The 27,688-nt window shown below is 36.9% G+C and overlaps 1 protein-coding gene across 4 annotated transcripts; it reads right to left on the bottom strand.

Moving 5' to 3' along the window:
• Positions 1 to 11,659: 11,659 nt before the first annotated feature.
• atg4c (autophagy related 4C, cysteine peptidase) lies at positions 11,660 to 27,225 on the bottom strand. Of its 4 annotated transcripts, none has more exons than XM_028445304.1 (11): positions 26,975 to 27,217; positions 26,759 to 26,883; positions 24,475 to 24,558; positions 22,856 to 23,086; positions 20,747 to 21,086; positions 19,432 to 19,502; positions 18,564 to 18,751; positions 16,637 to 16,715; positions 15,758 to 15,834; positions 14,284 to 14,403; positions 11,660 to 13,056 (listed from the first exon to the last, which is right to left on the bottom strand). In XM_028445304.1, exons 2-11 carry the CDS (start codon positions 26,871 to 26,873, stop codon positions 12,889 to 12,891), a joined length of 1,473 nt encoding a protein of 490 aa, XP_028301105.1. In that variant the 5' UTR covers positions 26,874 to 26,883; positions 26,975 to 27,217; the 3' UTR covers positions 11,660 to 12,888. The 4 variants fall into 4 exon arrangements, with proteins under 4 accessions (XP_028301105.1, XP_028301106.1, XP_028301104.1 ...); XM_028445303.1 differs by having other exon boundaries at positions 12,889 to 13,056; positions 26,759 to 26,880; positions 26,975 to 27,220; XM_028445305.1 differs by lacking the exon at positions 24,475 to 24,558 and having other exon boundaries at positions 26,975 to 27,218.
• Between the last annotated feature and the right edge of the window lie 463 nt (positions 27,226 to 27,688).

The following is a 27,688-nucleotide window of genomic DNA, read 5'->3' on the forward strand; positions in this document are numbered from 1 at the left end:
TTAGATTAGATAACAATTAGTCTGCCAAATATAATGTTGTAATCCTACAGAAGACTGCTGAGACTGATTTAAAAAAAGAAAGAAAGAAAGAAAGAAAGAAAGAAAGAAAGAAAGAAAGAAAGGTGAAGGTGTTATTGTGGATTTTGCTTTCCATTCATTTCCTACCTAAAGTAAGCTTTCGCTCTCCTCCAGTATAATCAGGATCTACCGTAATAGACTCACACAAACTCCCTTATCAGCCAGGTGCAATCTGAGACGGCTGCTGCTTAGAATGGAATTAAACATTTTTCCATGCTGTTGCCAGCACTTTAATTGATTGATGCTAAAAGTTTGGAAAATAAAAGGCTTTGTGCACAGAGAAAACGTTGCTGTTTCCTGGACCGGTCAAGGTGATGAGTCGTGGATTTGAAGTGACAGTTCACATTTTCACCATCAGCCGACCCTGTCAAGGCAGCTAGCTCTGTGTGTGTGTGTGTGTGTGTGTGTGTGTGTGTGTGTGTGTGTGTGTGTGTGTGTGTGTGTGTGTGTGTGCGTGCGTGTGTGTGTGTGTGTGTGTGTGTGTGTGTGTGTGTGTGTGTGTGTGTGTGTGTGTGTGTGTGTGTGTGTGTGTGTGTGCGTGCGTGCGTGTGTGTGTGTGCGTGCGTGCGTGCGTGCGTGTGTGTGTGTGCGTGCGTGTGTGTGTGTGTCCCACCTCAACATAGAGAGCAGTGCCTGCCTGACAGACACATGTACTTGAAAAAAAAGGGAATCAATAGAACACTTAATGAACAATTAGGCGAACAGCTGTAAGCCTGTCAGACGCCCATCTGCACACACATCTGAGTGAGAGTGAGGCCTCCGTGATGCTCTCCGGCTATCGCTCTAGGACAAGCCTAACCCCACCCTCTCCAGTTTTAGCCTTTCTACATCCATTTACACCTTTTCTCCCCCCCTCCCTCCCTCTGTGAGAGCCTAGTCTAATTCAAGCCAGCAGACCTTCATCTCCCTCCATCCCTCACCTCACATTAGTCGGAGAAGCCACTAAAGATATGGAAATGGCCCAGGACATCCTTCAGGCTCGTGTCAGGGGAGGGGGGGATCGATAAATTTGACAATCCATGGCATTTAATTAAAATGGCTGCCGGAAGCTAGGCAGTTTGTTTTTCTGTGTGGGACCAAGCCCGGCGTTTATTGCTCAAATGAATACGTAAGTGTATTCATAAGCACCCCTGTGCATTAAATCTACCTCACTCTTTAAAATGGGTGGAGGTGAGGTGGGTGGGGGGGGACTGCTTTCAACTTTTGACGCTGAGTGAGCACCGGGGCAGATGAAATTAATATCTCCACCCCAACCCCTCCCTTTCCAGTGACTTTTAACGTATTCTTGATGCATAAAGAGATATCCTCCTCAAGCAGGGCGCTGACAAATGAACGTAGAACACAGTCAGCGCCCCTGATTTGCCTGTCTGTGACAATGTCGACCTTATGTGCCAGTCAGGACGAAAAATAGTCAACAGTAAAGTGACAGCAGCGTTGGATGGATCGGTTTAGCCTTCGACTGGCTGCACGACTTTTTTTAACGTGTAGATCAACAGCCCAGTGACTGACATCTATGATGGCCAAAAACCGTCCTGGGTATGTGTGAGAAGAACAGTATCAGAGGTGAAAGTAATGGATTACAAGTACTCATGTTACTGTAACTGAGTTACTTTTATGGGTACTTCTACTTCTTTAAGTATATTTCTCAATCAGTAATTTTACTTGTACTCGAGTATGTTTTAAAAGAAGTAAAGTAATGCATTAAATATCTACACTCCAACCATTACTGAGTAAATTATCATTTTTTGTGATAATTTTTTTTATTTCCGTTTCATGTTGTCTTGGCACATTGAACATAATCCATATGTTCTTAGTCGTGCCATTTCTGATCAAAGTCCAGCCACTTTCTATGGTTCAGTTTGCAGTCTCTACATATATGTTGTTATCCACATGGTATATTTAGCATGGTACAGTTTAAGAATTCATAAATGTAACTATACTTAGAGCCTGAGAATTTTTGCCATTTTGAATTCAATTCATTGGTGTTATTTTATTTAAAAAGGAATTGTACATTTTGACAAAGCTTTTATTTTATACAGATGCCTTTGTGGAACGTAGATTACTGCATGCAAAGGAAACGTGGCAAGAAAATAAACGTGGGGGTGAAAGTAACTTTTACTTGAGTACTATTTAATTAAGCTACTTTCTACTTGTACTTGAGTATTTTATGTATGACTTACTTGTACTTGAGTACAATTTCAATCAAGTAGCAGTACTTCTACTTAAGTAGGAAATATCAGTACTTTTTACACCTCTGCAGAGTAAAGTTACTGTAATTGAGTTGCTTTTGTGGGTACTATGGGTAATCAGCAATTTTACTTGAACTTAAAAGGCCAATGTTACGCTAAATAGACTTTTCTGTGCTTTAAACATCATAAAGTGCTATTAGGGCTTCATACACATGCCCAAAGTGTTTTTTTCATTGATTCTCTCAATCATTAGTTAGAGGGTGATTTACTCCTTTCTTACTGCAGGGTGAGCCCAAACACCTCACTACAATTTGATGATGCGTTCCCACTTTGATGACGAGTTTGACGCACTGACCTGGAGAAGCCGCGCCTCCAGGAAGCTCTCTGCCGTGATTGACATGTAAACAGACACGCCCACAAAGGTGAGCATTTCAGCATCCTTCTCACAGTGCTATGTATGCATTTTCTACAGTCTATATACCCCGCCCCCACGCTCTGTCTCGTGTTTATAAAGCACCATGAGCTCGGGTACGGAGTGGGTGGGAGGAGGGCGGGCCGTCCTCTGGCCCTACGTCACTGTGCGGGGAGGAGGAAGTCAGTGTCCTGCCTATAGACACGCCCACTCATGAATATGCATAAGTGGGACGCAAACCAGCCTGTTTGTGTAGAGTTGCTAAGAAAGTGACTTTTCAGAGGCTAAAACTTATAAATGAAGTAATTTTTTACATTTCTACACCCAACTGTTACTGAGTTAATTAATATTTTTTGTTTTAAAATGATCAACGGACATTGTGAAACAACAAAAAACAAAATGACCAGACAACAATCAAGTCATAGTTGACCAGTGAGATTAAACGTCATGTATGGCACCAAAACAAAATTGAATACCGGTTATTTACACAGTTTTAAAGTTAATAATTAAGCTATACTTAGAGTTGAATTCATTGGTGTTATTTAAAAATATATATATTTATTTTATACAGATACTATGGTGGAAAATAAATTCAGTTCCATTTGTGCAAGATTTGTCTTTTCCTTTTTAAGTTTATATATGAGATGTTTACTGTACGCAAGGGAATCGTGGCAATATGTATTACCAAAAATGAACGTGGGGGGTGAAAGTAGTAACTTTTACTTTGAGTACTAGTTAATTGAGCTACTTTTACCTTGATAATTTGATGTAAGACTTACTTGTACTAGTACTTGTGTCCAATTTCAATCAAGTAACAGTACTTTTACATGAGTAGGATATAATATCAGTACTCTTTACACCTCTGGAGAACAGAATCAGAGGATGGGGCAGGGTCTGATAATTGACCTTGTGCAGCCCTCGCCGTCGTTCTTTATTAAAACTTCATTTAAAGAAGAACAACCCCGGGTGGCTGCGGATCAGGACTCTTTATCTCCTGCTCCCTCAGCAGCAATAATGGATTACATGGGAATCCATTATGCATTCCACACAAAGAAAGAAGTAGGATCTGCAGGAAGACCTGCTTAAAAATATATTTTTAGTACTGAAAATTAATGCCTTCACACAAGCCAGTGAATCATTTTAAATGTTCTTTTTTAGTATATTAGGTATATGCGTTAAAAAGACCTATATTTCAACGAGGCTGTGGGCTCAGCACTGGGGGAGTAATGGGTGTGCTAATTTATTCATGACTCGACTCAGTAGTTATCTGTGTTTCCTCCTGTAGTTGTTAGTGTAAGATCTGTTTGCAAAATAAAGATGTTCTTTCAGGAAAATGTAACATTTCAACTGAATTGAGTGAAATTCTAAAGCTGCTGAATACAATTTCTTTTAAAAATCAGATAAAAACATAGTGTAAGCATCATAGATCAATAAATAGTAGATCATGTGCTCGAAAAACGATGTAAAAGGTTGAAATTGACGCTCGAGAGTATGTTTTCACTGCCACTGCGAACTCTCTCTTATTGACATTGTCAGAAAAGTTTCGTGCATTGTTGTTTTTCTTCAATCTCAATGTAATTTCTTGTGGTTCTTTCTCAGACAAGGAGGAAAGTGATTGGCTTGACCCCATTTTTTGCTCTTGTTTGTTCCCGGTATTCTCTGTGATATCACCTCACTTTGCGAAATACTCAGTCTCAGACCTCAGATAAACATATACCACTGTTTTGCAGCAACTTCCTGTTGGTAAAAACACTAAGAATGTGTAGAGAAGTCACTTTGGCAGAGTTTTTGGGGGAAAACACAAGAAATAACACTTAGAACAAAGTAAAAAAACAAAAACTTCAATGCATCCGTCTACGGGACTCCACATCCCATAATGCAATGCGCAAAACTTGAAATTGAATATGGTGATTTACCTATGTAAATTTTACTCAGCTTGATGTACAATTATAAAGGTAGTACGAAGACCAGTATTTATGCCTGTTTACATATTTTCTTTTAATTTCTCATGCTCACTCATGGTTCTCTGGTATTTACTAATGGCTTATTAGACACATTTGTTGCAAACTTTACATCCTTTAACACTTTTTGAAAAGAGTGTATTTGAGGCACTTGTGATTGGTGGATTTTTCACGCTGACTTGCTTTGTTCTTTCCCTCGTGGTTGACGCTAAAATCTCAGTTACTAATCTTACAGAACGTGTAACTGTGTCCCATCTGCTGCTCTTTTGGAAGATAAACTCTCTGGCATTTACACGAGTTCTTTGTTTTTTCGCTGGTGCATCTTCTTACATCCATCTCTCTCTCTTCTGAGTTGTTTCCGGGTTTGTTGTCGCTGTCGGCACTAATCTTGCGAGAACTGCCACTCAGGCCACTTCAGGTGGAAGTTCTCGCGAAGCTCGAGACAGCGTTCAGTTTAGAGAGACAGATACATGTATTTATTTATTTATCTTTTAATCATTATTACATGAAAATACAAGATATTTATGGGAAAATACTAATACTGGACGATGGCGGGAAAGAGGGGTAAAATACGGGAGTTTCTCGGCCAAAACGGGACACTCGACAGTAAGAGTGCAACAATACATGTGTTTATATTGAACCGTTTCGATACAGGACGTTCGGTTTGGGTACAGGGTTGTTCAGAGGTGAGTTCCTGGAACGTCATGGCTAACGCTAGCGAGAAACAAGAGCTAAGGGACCCTCCCCTGTCACTAAAGTCTCCGGCTTGGGAACACTTCGGCTTCCGGGTGAAATACTGCAACATAGAAAGACCAGTGGATAAAACGAGGGCAGTGTGCCGACATTGTTCAGCTGAGATCGGGTATGTTTCCGGGAACACGACGATCATGCTAGCTCTCTAGAAACGGCACCACCCGAGTGCGAATATCACTGCGACAAGAAAGAAAAAAGCAATTCAGATCTGACCAAAGCTTTAACAACTGCCGTAACGAGCTGTGAGGAGCTTATTTTTTAAAAATAATAGATGTATTTTTTGTTTGAGAATATTATTATTACCAGGCAACACTTTTTTTAAACTTTATTTTCATATTCTGTATAATGTTAAATACATTGTTGGTTTACTAAAGTTTCGAATAGACAACAAGCAAATTTATGTCTTGCATTTTGTTCCATACTGTACCAAAAATGAACTGAACCGCGACCTAAAAACCGAGGTACATATCGAACCATGATTTTTGCGTATCGTTACACCCCTACTTGACAGGTATGATTATTATGCACTTGTTTGATGGAGCATGTGCAGTAGAGGTGGGACGAGATGCTGACTTCACAATATGATACGATAAACAATAATGGGCTCATGGAAATAATGCGGTATTTATCGTGATAAATACAGTGCAGTCCTATGTTTTTGGAAAAGAAAAACGACCCACAAAATTGCAGTTGAAAAAATAACCATGATTTTATTTGACTTTAACTCTGGACATACTTACTTTGGGTATTCAATAGGAATATAAAATATGCTACAAACCATAACAATCTGGTGTGTAGTAGATTGTGTGGATTTAACCCCCCACCTATTGTACCCTCAACGATACATCTTGTTCGCAATATTGGTATTTTGATTTCATTGCTTATATCTCTACCTTGCATTAAATTGTATACATATAAAATGCATTAAAAATAACACAATGTAAATTTACTTCAAAAAACTTGTATTCTTTAATTTTTTAATCCAACGCATGTCCTGCTGACTCAGCAGAGTGCAGCTTTAATATTAGGTCCACTCATTGTCCACTCAGGACTTTCACAATACATGATGATTATCATCATGTGTGTAATTTTTACAATTATAATTTCTGGGGTATTAAAAGGTTAGATTGCACCATTAGGTAGACTGTGAGCACAGGTGCTGATTAGGTTGATTCACTGAGGCAATTACAGCCAGATCCCCTTTAATTACTGTGGGTTTTATTGCAAGTGCGTGATAACGGTGCAAAAGGCCTGCAGGAGTTTTAGAAGGAGATGAGATGGAAATGTATCACACATACACACACGGGCACGCAATTAAAGCAGACAAAGTTAATAGTGTTTACCTCAGTGTGTGTGTGTGTGTGTGTTTGATAACATGACAACCTCCTAACCTCTGCCGTTCCCATTCACACATGCAGCATTGCCATCCTGCTCAGTGAGAAACAAGCTGACAGCTACACAGCAGGCAATATCCCTCGCCTTCAGCCTGGGTGCGTGTTTGGGATGTATCTGCTTAGTAAAAGCTGACAGAGGACTGGCCATGCCTCAGAGGACAGCACAATGAGGATTTTCACTGTTGCTCCACATCACCTCCACTACCTCTATACCCCCCGTATGCTCAACTCTCTCTCACCAACACATTCATGACTGGCTCCCACGTTTCCGTGCCACCAAAGTGTGACACCCACCAGTTATCTAAACATTAGAGCCTGTTGTTATTGTTGTCACATGCAGAGTGGGCATCTTTTCTTTGAACCAAAGTTTGGTAAAACCATAAATAATGTGTGTATTTTCATAGTCATAATGTCAGTTTTTGGAGTAATTTTGTGCATCTTGTTGTCATTTTGTGTAGTTTTGATGTTGGTTTTGTGTCTTTTGTTAGTTTTTGCTCTTTTATATCATTTTTTGTCTTTTTGTTGACATTTTGTATGTGTTAGTTGATGTAATGTTGAATTTTGTATATGTTCTTTCTCATTATGTTGTAATGCTGTTTTTGGAGTCATTTTGTGCATTTTGTGTACTTTTGATGTTGGTTTTATGTCTTTTGATGTTAGTTTTGTGTCTTTTTGGAGTCATTTTGTTAGTTTTTGTTCTTTTATTGTATATCTTTCTATCATTTTTTTTAAACTTTTTGTTGTCATTTTGTATGTGTTTGTTGTCGTAATGTCAGTTTTGGGAGTTGCTGTGTGTTTGTGAATTTTGTTTTCATTTTGTAAATTTTCTCTCATTTTGTGTGTATGTTGTAATGTCGTTTTTGGAGTAATTTTGTGCATTTTGTTATTTTGTATATTTTTTTCTCATTTTATGTGTATGTTGTTGTTTTGCGTGTTTTTACAGTCAGTTTGTGTATTTTGTTGTAATGTTGTTTTTGGAGTAATTTTGTGCATTTTGTGTACTTTTGATGTTGGTTTTGTGTCTTTGTGGAGTGATTTTGTAAATTTTTGGTTTTGGATTGTATATCTTTCTGTCATTGTGTGTGTGTTTGTCATCGTAATGTCAATTTGGGGAGAAACTGCACATTATTCTATTGTATTTTTGTTGTCATTTTGTATATTTTCTTTCTCATTTTGTGTGTATGTTGTCGTTTTGCGTGTTTATATAGTCAGTTTGTGTATTTAGTTGTAATGTCATTTTTGAAGTAATTTTGTGCATTTTGTTGTCATTTTGTGTACTTTTGATGTTGGTTTTGTCTTTGTGTTTGTTGATGATTTTAATTGATTTTACTGATGATTTTAAATGTTCTTATTGATTCTAAACAATTGAATGTTTTATCATGTAAAGCACATGGAGTTGCCTTGTGTATGAAATGCACTATACAAATAAATTTTCCTTGCCTTGCCTTTGTGGAGTCATTTTGTGAATGTTTGTTCTTGTATAGTATATCTTGATGTCATTTTGTGTGTGTTTGTTGTAATGTCATTTTGGGGAGTACCTTTGCGCATTCTTGTTGTCAATTTGTGTTTTAGAGTCATTTTGTGTGCTTTTGCTGTTTTATGTATTTTTGTTGTCATTTTGTGTGTAAATGACTTAACCCTATGGACCTGTTTTGCTCCCGTTATCTGGTCAAAAACATGTGGCTGATACATGATCATTGCGATAATATGAAGTAGGCCTAAAAAAAGAGTGCAGCATGTTGCTCATGACATATTAAAAGCTATGCATATGTTTATTTGTTAGATGTGAATTTGAGTAAAAACATCTAAATAACTTCTAACTTCTAGTGGTGGCCTAGTGGTTAAGGACGCTGGGCTTGTAATCGGAGGGTTGCCGGTTCAAGCCTCACCGGGGCCGTCACTGTGGGATGTTGAGCAAGTCCCTTAACCCCGAACTGCTCCCCAGGCGCCGCAAAATGGCTGCCGACTGCTCCTCAGGGATGGGTTAAGTGCAGAAGACAAATTCCAATAATGTACTAACATTACATGGCCAATTAAAGGCGAAAGCCCGATTTAAAAAAATAAGACTCAGTGATCGTGTGCCAGGGATGAAAAACCAAAAGAAAAAAGGTAATTTTTGAACAGAAAACAAACAGGAGTATTTAACTCATCTACTGTGTAGAGGGGGAAAGGTGATGAAATGCACTGACCTAATATCTCTGGACACTCACGTTCACACGTCCAGTTGATTAATCATAGCATTAGTACATGTGCCTTACTTTAGACCTGAGAAGATGTGCGAGGCATGCGGTGGCTCAGCATTTCTCTGAGACGTCCTGTGATCTGGACGGAGGGGGTCGGGGGTGTTGAAGACCAGTGGACAGTTGTGTGGACAGACTTGAGACTCCGAATGAGCAGCGTTTACGCTCCTATGGCTGCAGGATTGGGGTATATTTAGCCGTGCAGAGATATCACTGCGAGATGAGATTTCTAAGTGAAGTACCTGTTTGAAGATGCATGGCATTCCACAAGGGTGGGCAAGGGCTACTGGGTATAAATCTAGCACTCCTGCACCTGGTGTGAAGCCAGGGAGGTATAGTGCAACACCCAAGATTTATAGTTTCTCACACACGAGCTCTGGATGTAAAAGCCACACGGTCAATTATATATACACAGTTGTGAATTGGAAAAAAAACAACTTAGCAGCCATATTATTATAACATTGTGTTTAATTTAAAGTCCAATTTTGGCATCCATTGCATCCTTATTCTGTTGATGGATGGACTTCTCTGAGGGTCTGATGGAGAGTCCAAAATATTAGCAGCATATTATTGTATCGTTTCATTATCCCTTTGAAAGGGATTCACAGAGGTTAGACGCCTCCCATTGAAGGTCTGCAACAAAACTTAAATTATATACTGTATGTATATGAAAAAAAAATATCACCATTGTGATGTGGGGGTGACCATAGCACAATGGTAGAGTGGGTCATCCAATAACCGAAGGGTTGGAAGTTTGAATCTCGCTCCATCCAAGTTATTATCTTTGTGTCCTTGGGCAAGGCAGTTTGTGCACAATGAAAGAATGACTTCTATAGAGATGTAAGGAAAGCATGTTAACATTATATGCAGATTGTTAATAATACCTGTCGTTGTTCCTATGATCTAATCAGTGTTTTACACTGAGAACATGCCACTAATGATCTTGTCTTGTCTCGGCACTGATATCTGCTATTCTTCAATACTAATGTGATAATGAGGAGAAGAACTTGGTAAAACAGTATAAATTTCTGTGATTCGTGTGTTACCATTTTTTTTTGGTCTGTTCAAATGTATTTTAAAGAAACTAAAAAGAAAATGTTATTTTACTGTTCCACCTTGTCATGGTTTTCGAAATTGATTTTTATGGCTTCGTTCTCGTCTCCATCTTGGTCTTAACTTGGTCTCGGTGCATTCTGGTTTCGGGCAAGTCTTGATCTCGGATAATGTGGCCTTGAGCACAACACTACCTCCCAGTCTGAGAAGAATCTGCTCAGCTGCAGAAGAGATTTTTAGGAATCTCAAGCATCGATGGCACTGGAGGCAGCTGTGTTAAGTGTGTGTGTGTGTGTACACATTCTACTTGTTTTATGAAGCCTCTGCTTCCACTGCATTTTCCATGATCCCTTGACTTGTTAATGAAATGTTCATATGTCCAATGTAAATACAGGGGGCCTCTGATTACACTGCACTGCCTCAGTGGCTGTTTGAAATCACATACGCACTACACATTCAATGAGTATACACTGTCTACTATATACTATAAGTAGGAGGATTGGGAAGATGACCGTTCCCACTTAAGTATACTTCCAAGTTTCCCAAGATGCATTTCGAACCAATGACGAAAACCTGAAAATATCTCTGTTGATTCGCTACCTTTGAAAGTTCTGAAAACATTTTAAGTGAGAAAGTGACCAAGTTGAACATCAACATGTGGTCATTTGATCTATAAAACTCACAAAAACACATTTAATGCCAACATTTCTGAGATTTTTGGAGACCCACCATTAACTTCAAAACAAGAGCCCTATTTACAAACCCTATTTTAAAAACTAATTAAGAAGACAAGAGATGCTTTTATTTTGAAAAGGGAATGTTTGACTTTTAGCTTGAAGCCGGTCCCAAGACGAAGTTACGTTCCGTTCGTAATGCATTATGGAGCGGTTACAGTAAGTATGACCAGTGTGCATGTGCATACTTAACAAGTGTTCCGATATAGTATACTATATGATCGGTTGTTTCTTGCGTACTAATCTTTTTATACTATCTAATGTGAACGCACTACATACTCATTTTGAACTCAACACTTAGTATGACTAGTACATTAGTATGCGATTTCGAACACAGCCAATCACTTCCAGTCAAACTTCCACTCTTCTTCGACAACAGAAGGATGCCATGTCACACCCTTTGCACTTTCATATTTAAAGATGTCACCCATCCACATGCCCCGAGCCTCTTAGGAAATCTCCATGAGCACACAGATCAGATCAGATCAGATCACAAAGGGGTTCTAAATGCTGCCTTTATGTCCTTCTCTATGACAGATGAGAAAACAGATGAAGGATTCTTCCTCCGTCTGACCATCACTTGGTTTCTACACATGGAGGAATTTGTATTGTACAGAAAAACAGTCTGTTGAGGCTCAAACGTAGAGATTAGCCATGGTAACGGCGCTCTGCACACAAGGATATTTTCTTTTCCTCTGCACAAGATCACAGTGGGTGCCAGTGTCAGTGGGTCACTTTTTTCCCCCAGTTCCTGGTTAATGGGCTGTAGAAGTGGTTAGCACGTACGATTAGTTTTAATCTGTAACATTTGACTGGAAGAGGAAGGAATGGAATAGAATTGGAAGTGTAGAAAATAGAGTATTTTATTTATTTATCTATTTACTTCATTTGCTTTATTCCATATAAAGACTCCTTTACATGAGGTGGAAAAATGGCTTTATTGTGTTATTTTAGTGTAGGCAACAAAGGAGGAAACTTCAGCAGAGATTCACGCATTAGTCAGACAGTAATACTCTCTCTCCATCCATCCATCCATCCATCCATCCATCCATCCGGTGACCTGACTTCAGTCACTTTTAGATGGGACAAATCATTGCTTTTGCTTATAATATGGAAACTAGATATAGAGGTGTGTATTTGACCCTTTTACATTATAGTTGAAGATTAATACAACAAAACATTGCATTATAATATTAAATGTGTACTTATATTTAGTCACTGAAATTGAAAACAAGGCAAAAAAAAGTGTTGTAAGAGGATCTAACATGGCAACAGTCAGTATTTAGTATAGGATACAGTATAGGCCACACAACATTAAGTTACTGCAAAGCTTCCAATATAAGGAATTTAAATAAAAGCAAATCAAACAATGACATCTGGACCCATGTGTGAAACGTGACCAAAAAAATAAAATAAAATAAAATCTTGCAAATGAAATGTCAAAGTTCTCCACAAACTTATTTCCTTCCAACAAAATAATTTTGTGATGATCTCCATACAGGTAGGGATTAAATATTATAAGACAACTACTTATTTTCAAGTTATGAGCAGTGCATAAAAGCATGAAACTATTTAAAATTTTCATTGGTTAAAGCAAATTACAAAGAAATTCAAACATTTTTAAACACAAAAGAAGCCCTGCAGCAGCTGCTGGTGCAACACAGAAAAAGTGATATACTATAATAAGGCATGTCTTTATACAATTAGATTGTAAATAAAATATTTCACACTTCAGACATGTTAATATTAGGTTAACATGCGCACAAAGGTGTATACATTAGGGTGCAAAAATACTTCTATTTGATACGTATCATAAATATAATGTGAAACCCTTAAATTCAGCTTGCTGCTTTGCAAAATATGGATTTTTTTTTTTGCATGAATTTCAGTCACACTGCCTGGCAACAGAAATTCTAACAAGTTGCTGGAGAAAAAAAAAAAAAAAAAACGTTCTCAGGCTGACTAAAGTTTGAAAGACGTCCTTACACTTTCTCATTTGACTTTTGAGGCTTTGGGTATGGAACAGTTGATTAGAAGAGGACACACCACCTGTCAGTACTTTGAAGCTGGGCTGTCAGAGCAGCACAAAGTCCCCGGAGGTGGTGACCGTCCTACGTGGGTCGCGGATGAAGGGCCACTCTCTCTTCTCCGGGGTCAGAGCGGCTGACAGGTCATAATCCCTGCTGTGGCCCTGGACCAATGTGAACGCTGGGTATTTGTCCTTGGCTGATGGCTGCAGCACCTGGAACCACAGCACATCTCTGTTTAAGGCTTTTGGATCTTTAAATGCATGTAAAAAAATTAAACAGATAACTATTGCATGTTCTTCAGCACTTTGGAACATATTTATGGGGACCCCACTTTCATCACAGCAAGGGCAACAAATTTGTTGATTATGTAATAAGGGCCACATTATCAAAATTAATGTCATCATTTAAAGTAATGACTAATCCAAGCATTAATACAGGAAACAACTAAGGTTTTGGTCCATTTTTCTTCTTATTTTTGCTGTTTTTGATGTTACTTTTCTGGTCAATAATTTAACGGATGCTAAGTCCAAAGCTTATATATATATATATATATTTATATGAAGCTAAGGAAAAAAATTATAAAAATGTCAAGGTTCTCCAAAAGGCTTTATTAATAATAATAATAATAATAATATATACACACGCATCTGTGTATACTACTCTCTAAAATGAAGCAATAAGCCCTTTAATCCACAAAACATTGACTCACTCTATAATGTAATAAAAATATTACACTATTATAATATATGTAATATATTATATGTAATAATGAAAAAAAGTTTTTACATTTTGGACCTGTTATTACGTTTTTGACCTATTACATTTCGGGTTTAATTACATTTTTGTTTTTTATAACAATTTGGGTCTTGTTACATTTTGGGGTCGTTGTTACATATTCGGCTCTAACATGGCCTGTATACTTTCGGTCAGTTCTATCAAAGCTTACATCAAAATTACAAAAAAATATTTAAGTACATAATGAATAAAAATAAAGAAGTAACTGACCATTATGCACATAGTTGATAATATGGACAATGCGTTAATGGTAGTGAGATGTATGTGCGGACTTCCATAAAGGGAAGTGAAGATTTTTACCAAATTATGCACATTTGAGAAATCTGCTTAAATGTTTATAATTTTAAAATATATTATTATTATTATTATTATTATTAATAAGAGAATTTTGCACATGATTTTAGGATTTAAAAAAGCTGTAATGGCAGGAAACAGGTTTATGTAGTTGGTGCACCTCTAACATCCTTTTAATTTGAGAGGTGGGAGTAAAAAAAAAAAAAAAACTGATTCATGGGTGTATACTGACACCTGCTGGTTAACTAACATATTACATCATTAACATAAGCAGCTTTCTTTTTTTTTTTTTTTTTTTTTTTAGAGCATGTGAAATAATGATGTTTGATGCTGTATGTGTTGTTCCACACCTTGGACAGCTCCTGTCTGATTCTCTCAAAGTCTTCAACACTTCTGGAGTAGAAACCAATCGTACAACTGGGGTCCATCTTGCTGAAAGGCATCTTCTTTGGTGACGGACAGTGAAATGACTAAAAACAAAGAGAGACAAAATCCTGTATTGAACTGGAAAGCTGTTTAATAACTGCTGAACATGCTCTAAAACAGTGGTTCCCAAACAGGGGTATGTGTACCCCTGGGGGTACAGAAGCACATTGCAGGGGGGAAAGATTAAAAAAGAAACTAGGAAAGATTAAAAAATGTATTTCACAAATAATCTGAGAAAGGTTCCGAGTTCCTTTTTAGGCCATTTTTTGGACAAACTCACTACAAACTAAAAGTACTATTGTTACTACTTTTATTGATACTACTTAATACGTTGTAATTTAGTGAAGCAGGATTATTTTATGCTGTAAAGGCCATTGTATCACACAATAATTAGCTACATTTGACAAAGAATACCATACTTACTATTGAAGCAATCACATAAAAGTTTCATGGTATTTTTTTAATTCCACTTTAAACTCCACCTATTGTTTTGAATGTATAGATTAAGCAGGACAAAGGTTTTGGTCTGTTTTTCAGTCATTGGTGAGTTTTCTTTTTTTGAAAGGGGGTTAATTTGTGGGTTTTTTTATGTTGCAATTGTTGGTGTTACTTTTCCATATTTTTATAGTAATTTTTGGTGTATTTTGGAGTCAAATCATGCATTTTCGTTGTTGCTTTGTGTTATTTTGGGTTTTCATTTTTTGTTTTTGCTTCCCTTTTGTGTATTTTTGTCAATTTGCAAATCTTCCTGTATTTTTTTGTATGTCAGGGTCATGATCAGATTCCTTTTTTTAATTTACATTTGGGGGCTAAACAAAATTAGACCGGGGGCTGCCCGTTGCCGTCTGCCTGGCATAGTGAAGTGGAACATCTACAGAAAATAAATACCGTAAGGAGTTTAGGAGAGTCCGCTGTTCCACAAATAAAAAAGCATATGAAATTATGGAGAGGGTACTTATGATATGAAGAGGGGGTACACTACACGGGACAAAAAAGATTGGAAACCACTGCTCTAAAACAATATCAAAATAAATTAATAAATACATGAGTTAATTTGATGAATTAAATCCTATTCATCTGCTGGTGCAGCATCAATAGATTTACAACGGCGGTGTGTTGTCACATTGTATACCACGGAATGTAGAAGTCATAAAACAGTTGCGCTACAGAGCTGTGAGATGATTTTTATGTGTGTGGGGTCCTAAAATATTAAAGCCCCCCCAGCATCTGAACATAGATTTGTCATATTTCTCTCAAATGGTAGCTTCACATATTTGAGCAGCAGATAAATCATCAGATCAGGACTGTCTGTAATTGGGCTTAGTGCTGCTTTTGAGATCCACACGTAGAGAAATGATCACATTGGGATTACTGTGGCTCTGTGTGGTTTCACATTACCTGCAAAGGGAAATCACTTGTGCTGACATCCACAGAAGACTGACAGTAATGAGGGTCCATGTAAATCAAGCTCTCATCTCCAAGGACAAAACAAAAGACAAGTTATTCAAAAACATCGGATTATTACAAAAAAAGAAAAAAAAAAAAAAAAAGAAACGCACCGCAGCCCAATTTCAATGCAGAGCAGCTCAAAGTCAGCGGCGTGGGGCCACTGCTGTTGAGCTGGGGTGCATCAAATGTGCCTCCCAGAAGGTTGTTGCTGTTTAATATCCAGCAGGGTGGATTAAATCCTGCATAATCACAGGCGTTTGTACAAGCACATTCTTTACAAGGTGGAAAAAAAGGAGGTTGTCATTTAATTTTTGTCTAGGGGAATTACTTTTACAAACACGCAATTATAATCGACCATTTGCATGTGATGAATGCAGCGCCGAGCCGCGTCGTGGCAGTGGGGAAAATTTATCGCTTGTCATTTAGATATCATCCAACACTGTGTCTCAAATTGGTAAAATGTAAATGCACAAATATTGACTGCCAAGATGTACAACTGAAGGTTCCTCCTAGCTCCTGAAGGTGATGAAGAGTGGCTCACTTTGGGGGCCCGGATGAAATTTAATGCATGCCTCGGATGAAAATCAATTACTGCTCACAACATGGGAGGTTTTACCTGTGATAAATGGCTGAGACTTTGATGGGTCAGGGAGAATAAAGTGAGCCCTGCTTCACTTGTTCATACCTCCAGTCCTTTTCTCATTCTCCAAACAATGAATACATTTACTTAGTTTGCTCTTCTTTACATAAATATGTGAAAATATGCAAAACAGTTTTACTGCCAACTCCACCTTCGAACAGTCGCGTTTTCATTCCCACAACACCAACCTTGAAATCCCACAAAGTAGCAGGCCTGTTTGGGCTTTCCTCCGATGATACCAACGCAGTAGTCCAGACTCAGTATGCTCTGTAGAAACAAACAGGAATTTACTACAATCACTGGGATGTCCTTTCCTTCTTTTTATTTATTTTTTGTACTTTTTTATTTTGTTTTATTATATGGAACAAAATACGAAACAAACAGGGGACTGGGTTGTACAAAAAAGGCACAAGAATAGATACAAAAATAAAATACACAAAGTTTAGGTATTAAGCAACCCCATCTTTTCTAGTATTCGTTGCCTTTTATTCTTTTGCCTTGGTGTGAAAGTCATTTTCTCCAATCGAGTTTATGATGTTTATATAGAGTCTTGAGGTTAGCCAGCACTTAGTTATAGCTTTTTGGCTTGCTAGTCTGAATATTTTCAGGAGGTAGGCATCTTTCCTACCAAGTCCTTCAAATGTTCTTCCATGGTACACGGAGGTGAAGCAAAAACAAGCTTTATGTCCAAAATCTCTGAGTCTTTTCCTATTTTTGATAATCCTCAAGTCAATCAAACACAATAAACTGCTATATATATATGTTAAAGGTAGAGTAGGTAATTTTCTCCAGATACACTTTTTAAGTTTTTGACTGAAATTTTTTTTTTATGTCCTGACAGAAATGGAGCTTGTATGTGCTCTGAAAGGGGAACGGAGAAAATCTCTCATATTTAGCAGCTGTGAACCTGTAAAAACTTCGACCAATGAAAGAAGACGGTTATTTCTTTTTAAACCATTCACGTCTCCCTGCTCGTTCTCGACCCCTCGCGTGCACGAGCACACACTCAAAGCGCGTCAACGGTGACAGAGTTAGAAAAGAGTTTTTGGTCACGTTTTTTAACATATATAATGATAAAGTTTAGTGTTTATTTACCGCTGAATGAGACAGGAGACAATGAAGTTTCTACACAATACAAGCGATAAGCTTAAGTCCGCTATTGGAGCATCAGCGCTCGTGCATGTGAATGAGACACGTGGCTTTAGAAGGAGCACGAAGGGGGGGTAAAGGCGGAGCCCTCGGAGGATGCTACATTCGAAATCATGCTAGCTTTCAAAAATTACCTACCCTGCCTTTAAGGTTTCATTTATTCAGACAACTGTTTTTCAATAAATTTACATTGATCTCCTGACAAGTTTTGACTGTCAACTGCCAGTTTTCTTCGGAGGCATCTGCTGATTGCTTCAATGTCTCCTTGCTTGCTGGAATTATTAACCGCAAGTGGGATTATTACGGGGAAGTCAAGGAAACTTCAAAATGATCAGCACATGCCTAAGTCATAAGTATCTATTATTATGACTTAGAACAGCGTTTTTCAACCTTGGGGTCGGGATACCATGTGGGGTCACCTGAAATGTCTAGTGATTGGTGTTTAAAAGAATACTGCTTACATTTATATTTAGACCTTTTTTGAATTATTATTCTTTTTCAAATTAACACATCACACACAATATACAGTATATATATATATATATATATATATATATATATATATATATATATATATATATATATATATATATATGTCACTTTGTGCACTAATCCTGGTTACTCTGTATTTGTAAAACACTTTAATAAACAAGGTCAAAACCTAATTGTAGAATAAAAATGTCTCTTGGGTCGCCAAACATTTAAATGTAAAATATGTTTGTTTTATTGGTGAATTGGTCCCCAATGTGAATAATAGTTTTTTTTTTTTTTTAAATTTTAATCAAGCTACGGCTCAAGGACCCCAGTTTGAGAACTACTGATCTATCAAATAATATATATAGCAGTTAAAAGAATATAAGACCCCTTGGAAATAAGTAAACTCAAATATCCATTAAGAGTTTACAACTTTTTTTTCCCAACATTGTAAAACTTTGATTGAAGCTTTTAGATCAATGTGTCACTGACCTTTGTAAAGTCAAAGTACTTTGAGTTGATCTTCTCTCCTCCCAGTCGTACAGGGATTAGGATGAACACAGCTCGGTTGTTGAGTGAAGACGAGGTAGACTCCGGTAGAGGAAGAGAGCACGATGCCTGCTCTGGAGTCTGTCCTGCTTTTGGTGCTGTGTGGCAATCGATGACATCAGCACAATACACTGTAGAAGAGAGACGACTTCACAATTACATCAAATATGGTCGTTTCTTTTATTTTGTTGACATCATGTGACTGAAAATCCTAAAGAATATACATATTGACCGACTCAAAAGTGACAAAGTATACATTATATTTTAGAAGTATATTACAATAAATGTAGTTATATCTTATTTAAAGCCTCCATTAGTGGTTCCCAACTGTTTTTGGATCGTGATCCCGTTTTTATGTCACTAAATTTCTAGCGACCCCAAATACTTTTTTTCCCTTCTAGAATTAGTTTCTATATCATGTTTGCTATACTGTTAAAAATACAAGATTATTAACTGCATTAACGGAGACTTGACAGGCTCCCCTTAATGACCACCCCCCGTCTACTACAGAAGGCACCAACAACGGCCATGTGAGCATCCGCAGTGCACGAGTCAGATAAAGCCTTTGAGCAAAGATGCTCTTTGCCAACCCTGCACTATTGGGAAAACAAAACTAAATCAACACAGGGACAATTGAGGTTAAGAAGAGGTTTGAGTGGGAGGTTATGAATGTGTGTGTTAGGGAACAAACGCGGCAGCCCCCCTGTCACCGTAAAGCAGCGAGGACTTGGAGGTAGAAAGTGAAGGGTCAGTGGTTGGGCGCAGTGCCCAGCCTCCAGTTCTCATCATCAGCAAAGCTCATTCTTCATACCTGTACAGTCCTGGGAGATGTAGGCAGTTACACCCGCCAAGCCGGGGTCTACGGCCTCTTTCACAGCCTTCCTGAAGGACAATTAGAGATTGGAGGAGATCAAGTGCAAAGGGGAAGTGAAGTTTACATTTAGAGGTCAGAAAAGATGGACTCCCAGGCTTTAGAAGTCATTCAATCATCCATTCATAAGCACATACTGTATGATATTTATTGAAGAATCAGTGACTAAAAGCCGTCCCTTCTATTGACAATAAGAGCACGTTGAACAATTGCATATACAACTGTCAGGCAGTGTATTTTTTTCTGTGTGTAGTGTGTTTAGCTATCCTGTATAGAATATTAATGTTGGGTTTTGTGTCTATATGCTGTTCACAATGAGACACTGACACCTCCTAAAGTCTTAATGTCTCAAATAAGGTTTAGCAATTTTTATCTAATGACATGTACAAAAAAATATACATTCTCTTACATTATTTCAAACATTTGAGTTATTCTCATATTTTCATTTTGAGGTCTCACTAAACCAGATTTCAATTGGAACCATTTCTAAATTTTCTTCAATATTTGTGTTTTCTGTTTTTATTGGGGTTTTTTAAAAGCAGAACTAAGTCACTTTTTCACCTTAATAAATCCTTCTCGTAGTCCCTCTGAGGGTAATGAGTGTTTACAACGGTGACATAACCAAAAGGGACCTTTAGGGGGAGCGCTAAGCAAAAGTTACTTAGTTCTGCTTTAAGTGTATTAAAATAAAAAGAAAAAACTCCACTCAAATGTGATTGAAAATTGAGGCTATAATTTGTTTATTTTGAGTCCTAGAAATTGAATTCTGCTAAAAAAGAGAGACATTAGTTTACCTGTTTATGACCGTGTTTGTCTTTGTTAGTTTTTATTCAAACTTCATTGACCACAGACCACAGGTCATAAACCAACGAAGGTCCAAAGTACTATGATAGTAGTGCAGTACAGTGGATTCTATTGAAATCTTTTAAACATTTGTGTTACTTTTATACTTTTATTTTGAAGGTCTCACCCAACAAGATTTGAAAACGTTTTTAATTGTTCCTGAAATCATTATGTTTTCTGGGCTTTTCTTCTTTTTTAAAAACAGATATTATAAAATACAATTTTTTCAAATTGACATTTTGGACTAGAATTTAAGTGCTTATTTAACGTCAGGAATTGAACATCATGCAGCAATAATGCATGCTAATATATCTATAGCTTCCTGATAAAAAAATAAATTACATCACTTTATTACACTTTATATGTCCGAATAAAAAATTGAGTCGGGTGGTGAATGTGTGTCTTTACTTACTTGAGGATGTGGGACACCACAGCTGGTCCATACCAGTCCCCAGCCTGCTTTCCCAGAGTCAGGCCCAGTTGAACCAGCCTGTGGAGGCCCAGCTGAGCAGCAGGACTGTCCCCAAACCAGGACACCAAAGTGCGGTGGTACAATTCCTTCAAGTGAGCCTCGGCCTCTTCTGCAGGCCCGAGGGCTCGAGCCGGATGTGACGGTGGTGAGGCACGATTGGGCGGTTGGGGGGAACCTTGCAAAGAAGCTTCCAGTGAGGCCACCAGGCGCTTGGCTGCAGAGGTAGTCCACGTTTCAGTGTCTAATGGCTGGAGAGCCAGTGCCTGTGACCAGGTCCAGTCTGCGAATGGGAAATCTCATGTAGAAATTACATTCTTAATTATACAAAAAAATGTAAAATAAAAAACAGTGACGGGGTTCCAGCGGGATTCTATGCAGATGCGCGTCGTGCTTGTAACTTTCAACAACATGGGGAAATGTAAACAAAGATTTTTCTTTATGGTTTTTATATTTTGTATTTTTGTTGCTGTTTTATAGATTTCTGGCTATTTTTGAAGTCATCTTGTGTGTTTTTGAAGTGATTTTGTTTATTATAGGATGAATTTTTTTTGTGTATTTTACTGTCTTTTTGTGTATTTTTGTGTTCACTTTGAGGGCCACCAGTTGCACTTCTGCATTAGACACTGGAAAAAATGCAAAGTGCAAATTACAACAATAGTCATCTCAAAGTGCTATCAAAATATATTTTGATTTAATTTAATTTAATTTTCATTTTGAACATGAACTAAACAGCAGTGTATTTACCACAATCAGAAAAAATTAACAATAATAATAATAATAATTCTAATTAAACAAAGCAAAGAGAGAATATATGGTTACAAAATTCTGCACTTGAAGCCTGTACATGTTTGATTTTGAGCATCAAAGAGTTGTTCAAACTTTGAAATGAAATGATTTTGCCCTGAAGAAAATTAACCTTCTGCCTTTTAATAAAACAGTTGGTGTCAATCTGCTGAGCAAGAGATTTGAGTGTTTTGTTTTACTTTAACAAACATGGTGGGAGCTGAAAGCAGAGAGACAGGGAACAGGGAGCGACCGTGGCTGTAAAAGCAGAGTACATTGCGAGCAGTGCTAAAAAATGACCTACAGTGAATAAAAGTAGAATTGAACAATAAATATTCTGATCATGAGACCATGTTCCACTTTAGAGAGAAATATTTAACCACTGGCATATTTTACCTTCTTCAAAAAGAACAAGTTTTAAATAGTGTTTTCTAAACGGCTACATTAACAGGAAGCTGTTCTCATTATGAAGGCCCATAAAACCAAGGGCAGAATAAAGAGAGTATAATAGCCCAAGAAAGTGAGAGGATACAATTCATTTCAATGTTTTAAATTACTTGAATAAATTGTCTTCCATTGGGCTGAGGATATTGAAACAAAGTCTTGTTAAAGCCTGAAATGTAACACGAGCTGAATTGTTTTATATATATATCTATATATATATATATATATATATATATATATATATATATTTTTTTTTTTTTTTTTTTAAATAAAAACTGAAATGTAATAACTGGTCAATAATGTAACAAGATGCTGATTCCAAAACGTGAAAACTTTTTTTTCGATACCACATTAGCCGTCAAAATGTTTTCCCCCTAATAGTTTAATAATGTTAATACATTATAGAGTGAGTCAATGATTTATGGATTAAATAGCTTCAATATAGAGAGCAGTATACACAGATGCACATGTGTGAATATGTGTATGTGTTTATGTTATTATTATTAAATATATGTATTTTTTTCTTGCATTCATATACTGTATATAGATTTTGGACTCAGCATATTGTTAATTATTGACCAGTTATTAAATTTCAGGTTTTATTAAAAAGGATAGTTTATAACAATTCGGGTCTTGTTACATTTCAGGCTCTAATAAAGCTTTCTTTCATTTAAAACATCAATTTGAATCAAATCTAATCAAACAAAAATGTAACCTATGGATTTGTGTTATTGGATAGTGTTAAACGATTCCTTACATTTTTCAGGTATATTGCTAATTGGTTATTTTATATAAATACTGTATATTCATCATTAGCCTCACCTCTGCCCTGGAAGTGCATGATAAGAGCTTGAGCCAGCATCATCTGTCCGGCCCTCAGCATGCAACCCCAGCCGCAGTCGGACGTCAGGGTGCTGCCGGGAAGTGGTGGGAACCCCTCCCTGTAGGTCAACCACAGACGGGATGCAAAGTCCTTCCGGAAAGCCTCTACGTCCCCCATGACAAAGTCTTCATCAGGAGCTTCACAGGAGGCCGTGGTGAAGTCTTCATCATCTGAGGCAAAGTATACATGTGTATACATATATGTGTAGTCAATAACAATACAATTAAAAAAACAGTTAAATAAATGTTACAAGTCTGTGTAAAGCAGAAATACATTTGTGTTATCAGTTTGTCACACCACAGAAACATGTGTCATTAACCACTGAACCAAATTTGAAAGATGAAAAAAATCACTAAGTGTATAAAATTATGTCTCAAAATCATGGAAAAACAAGCATTTCTCTCTGCTCTGAGACGCTGTGGGCGTGTCAGTCAGAGGTACTGGAACCACGCCCATGCGCGAGAAGGGCGCCGCCTCTTTACTGTGTCTATGGGAGAGAGCAATGTGAAAGCGACTCCAGCGTCGATAGTGCTTCCAAAAGTGCTTGGATCAAACCAAACGAGGTATCAGCGGAAAGGTCTGCTCTGTCTAAGTCTGAATATGTGCGTTCCTCCTGGATAGAGTGAAAACTGCACCCGCTAGAGGCGAAAAACAAAATTGCGGGGTATAAACGTGCTAATTTCTCGGAAAATGTGGCACCAGCGGACGCGTTTTATTTTTATTTTTTTATTTTTCAATACTTGAAAAAATGAAAAAGTCGCATAAAGAAAAATAGTTTTATATCCCAAAAAAGAGTTATCTTTATACTATAAATTAAAACAGAGATCAGATTTTTTTCTTACATTCTCACATACAGTTATCGGCCAATGAAAATAGTAAAAAAAAAAGTATTTTGCATATATATGACAAATCATTAGTGATTTAACCAGTCTGTGTTCATAGCTCAAAACTGATCAAATTACAGGAAGCTGAGGCTTATGATAAGTTGTTTAATGAAGGCACAAACAGGTTCAAGCCCAGCATGTCCACCAGATAGAATGTATAGCAGATATTTCTGTACATTCTGAGAGAGTAGGTGGAGCTGTATTACAATACCAAATTTCAGTTTCCTATGTGATGTAGTTCCTGAAGTAATGGAAGCTGAAAATGGCAAAAAAAATCGACACATACCCCCCTCACTAAATTGGCCATATCTAAAAAAGTATTAATCCGATCAATCTAAAAATGTACAGTGTGACTATTGAATAATTACTGAACAATTGGCACTTGAGAGTGAAGGCGTGGGATGTCGTGAAAATGTGTTGAAATGACATGGAATGACCCTATATCAGGATTCACCTTGTGATTCTAACCATTATTATATAGCATGTTATACAGGGATATTGCAAATTCCACAAAAAAAAAAAAAAAAAACTCTTGATACTAACTGTACACTGGACCTCCAAATAGTTCATCATTATTCTGCATGCAGTCAGGATGTAGTAAGCGCAAGGTATTGTCTTTATTTACTGAAGACTGTGTACTCATGCGTTAAACTTAGAAAAAAAGCGTGTTGTACCTTCAGCCTTGAAATGATAACACTTCCCCAGAAGCAACACTGGTGAATTTCTACTGAATGAGGTCTTTGATTTGAGAGCCCAACCTAAGACAAAAAACAGAGAGATTAACTGTTGCTGTTGTCATTTTGGTTTTCCTGTAAAAAAAACAAAAAAAAAAAATCACAAAATCATCCAATGCCTGAAGAGCAAATAGTAAAATTAAATATACAAACCAGTGCTGTTTGAAAACTCAACTACCTAAGAGATAAAAACTCAGCTGTGTCCATTCCAAGTCATATACTGTATTCTATTTCTCATGTATACTTACCAATTACTGCAAGCTTTAACAAATGTGAGATCTAGACTCTAGGGATATAAATACACTATCATATATAAACTAGCAAATGACAATGATCTATTCTAAGAACTGACTCAGCAACAGCAGGCATATGTCCCATTGACTCATTTTTGCAGCTCTGTCTGTGAATACTTAAATATTTTTGTTATCCGGTGTTTCCATAATCTAAAAGTAAATACATATAAAAATTTGGAAATGAAAAAAAAAGGGGGGTATTTTTCTGTGTGTATTTACAAACATTAATACCATCACATATCAGGTTGATCAATGGTAAATGAAAGTTGTTTAAAAAAAAACTGCAAAAACTCTTATATCTAACAGATGTAGATGACTAAAATCTTAATGTCATTTAGTTGACTAAAACGACTAAACGGTCCTAATGACAAAATGTTGACTAAAACTACATAGCATTTTAGGTAAATATGGAAGAGGATTAGGGCCAATTTAAATAGAAAAAATAATTTTTAGGCAAATCAAGAATAAAGTTGAAATGTCGAGATTAAAGTTGACATTTTTGGCCCTCGTCAGCTTCCGTAGATTTGACTTCATTTGCAGACCATTGACTTTAATCACGATATTGTATTTTGAGTTCATTTTTGTAATTTCAACTTTAATCTGGACATTATATTTCAACTTTATTCACGAAATTTAAACTTTCATCTCGACATTTCGATTTTATTCTTAATATGCCCAATATTATTTTCTCCATCAAAATTAGCCCTAATCTGCTTCCGTACTTAAAAGACTGAGTAAAACTAAATCAAAATTTGCTGTAAAAATTACAAAGTGTCTATTATCACAGAAACGTATATATAGACCCCGGGACTATTGACACGGAAACGTACGTTTCTCCCTTCTGCTGCCGTGGGTTCGAATCCCACTCTTCCACCTTTAAAAATACATACACGAAAAAAATAAACATTTTAGGGTACTTCCTGAGTTAAGGTTAGAGATAGGGTTAGGGTTACAGTTAAAAAATACATGAACGAAAAAAAATAAACATTGTCGGGTATTTCCTGGTTTAGTGTTAGGGCTAAAATAAAAGGGTTAGCGGAGTAGCTAAAAATAAATATGAGCTAAAATAAATAAAAATGGCCAATGAGGGGGCGCTCCGTACGGATAGAGGGAGAGTTAATTCATACGTTTCCGAATTTTTGGGTGCCGATTTTAAATCGATTTTTTTAATTTACAAAATCAATTAAAAAAAAAAAAAAAAAAATATATATATATATATACTGTATATATATTTTTTTTTTTTTTGGCAACATTTCAGTGGTGGTTACAATGCTTTCAATGTGTTACAATGTTTACTTGATGCACTTGATTTTATGATGACAGTGTGTAATACCTGCAATAATTATGTATGCACAGGCATTTTATTTTCATATAATCTGTTCAGAACAGTGTTTAAACTGACACAATAAGATAAACATTTTTTTCTTATTTTTGTGCATTGTCAGTAACTCAGGGTGATTTATCCTTAATGTTCTCACTTACAGTTGTTACAATGCTGTCATTATGTTGTCATGGTTACTTTGAGACTTCTACACAGTAGTTTCAGTGAAAAGAAACTTGTTGCACTTTATTTTATGATGGCAGTTTGTAACACTGCATTTTCTTTTTTCAGTGAAAATGTGCAAAAACACTAATAATAAATAATAAATGTTTTGAAGCAAATAGTTTTGACTCATTGTGTCCTCTGAATGATTGATATTTCATCTCTACGCTTAATTTTGATATTAAGTGGGTAGAATATTGTGATATATTACGATAATATCGTATCATGATACGTATCGTATTGCAACATCCTTGCCAATACTCACCTCTACTGGTGTGCACTTCATTCCATTTCCAAAAGCAATGATATGAGAATGTATAAAAAAAGGAGACCAGAGGTGTCATGCATGGATGGATGTGTGTGAGTTGGTTTCATAAAAACTACTTACTGTACTTCACATTGTGCCACGCTGACATAAACTTTGTCTTCACTTTTTCCACCTCGTCGCTCGCTTTATTCTCCATGTGGTCCAGTGAGAGAGGGAACCCATTCCCACAAGGCATAAAAGACCTGCTACACACACAGATATACACACAATGTCTGTTTTCACGTCACAATTTATCCATTAAACCTCGGTTTGCAGCGAGTTACTTCACACATGTACCGTCAGGGTGGTTCTCCTCACAGGACGCTGTGTAGCTCCATTTTAACGCTTTCAGAAGCTCAATGTGTTACATTAACTTAGTAAAGTGTGTAATAAGTTTAGCTTGTATCGTGTGTGGGGAAACGATGCCCTGAAACGGCCAATGTTTACACTTTAATGAAGCGCTACAGCCGAGTCACGGGATCGAGATCTCGCGAGATTTTAGCGGAGGAGGAAGTGACAACGAGAAAAGCGCTCGATTTGATTACAGTAGCAGCCAGGTCGGGCGGGGTGTACTTGGTTTCTCCTGTACTGTCTGTTTTTTTGGTGTTTTTTTGTTATGATAGCTGTGTGGAAGCCCGTTTCAGTCACTAAAATAATCACTATGGCAAGTCATAATTATGATATAAAAAGTCCTAATTATGAGTGAGTAAAGTCATAATTATAAGATAGAAAGTGATGATTTAAAAAAAAAAAGTCATACTTATGAGATAGAAATTCATAATTATGAAATAAAAAGTCAATTGTTCTACACTATGCACCATGTGTTGAATTCTAAGAACCAAATAAACAGGCAAAATATGTGTTTACTGTTTTGAATGAATTATTATTCAAAGTGTCATTAAAGAATTATAACAGTCAGTGCTGGTACACTGTTGATAATGCTCCGTTTATATTTCATAAGTATGACTTTTTATTTCATAACTATGACATTATTTCTCAAAATTATGACTT

Source organism: Gouania willdenowi, chromosome 4 (genome assembly GCF_900634775.1).
Source record: "Gouania willdenowi chromosome 4, fGouWil2.1, whole genome shotgun sequence".
Lineage (NCBI taxonomy): Eukaryota > Metazoa > Chordata > Actinopteri > Blenniiformes > Gobiesocidae > Gouania > Gouania willdenowi.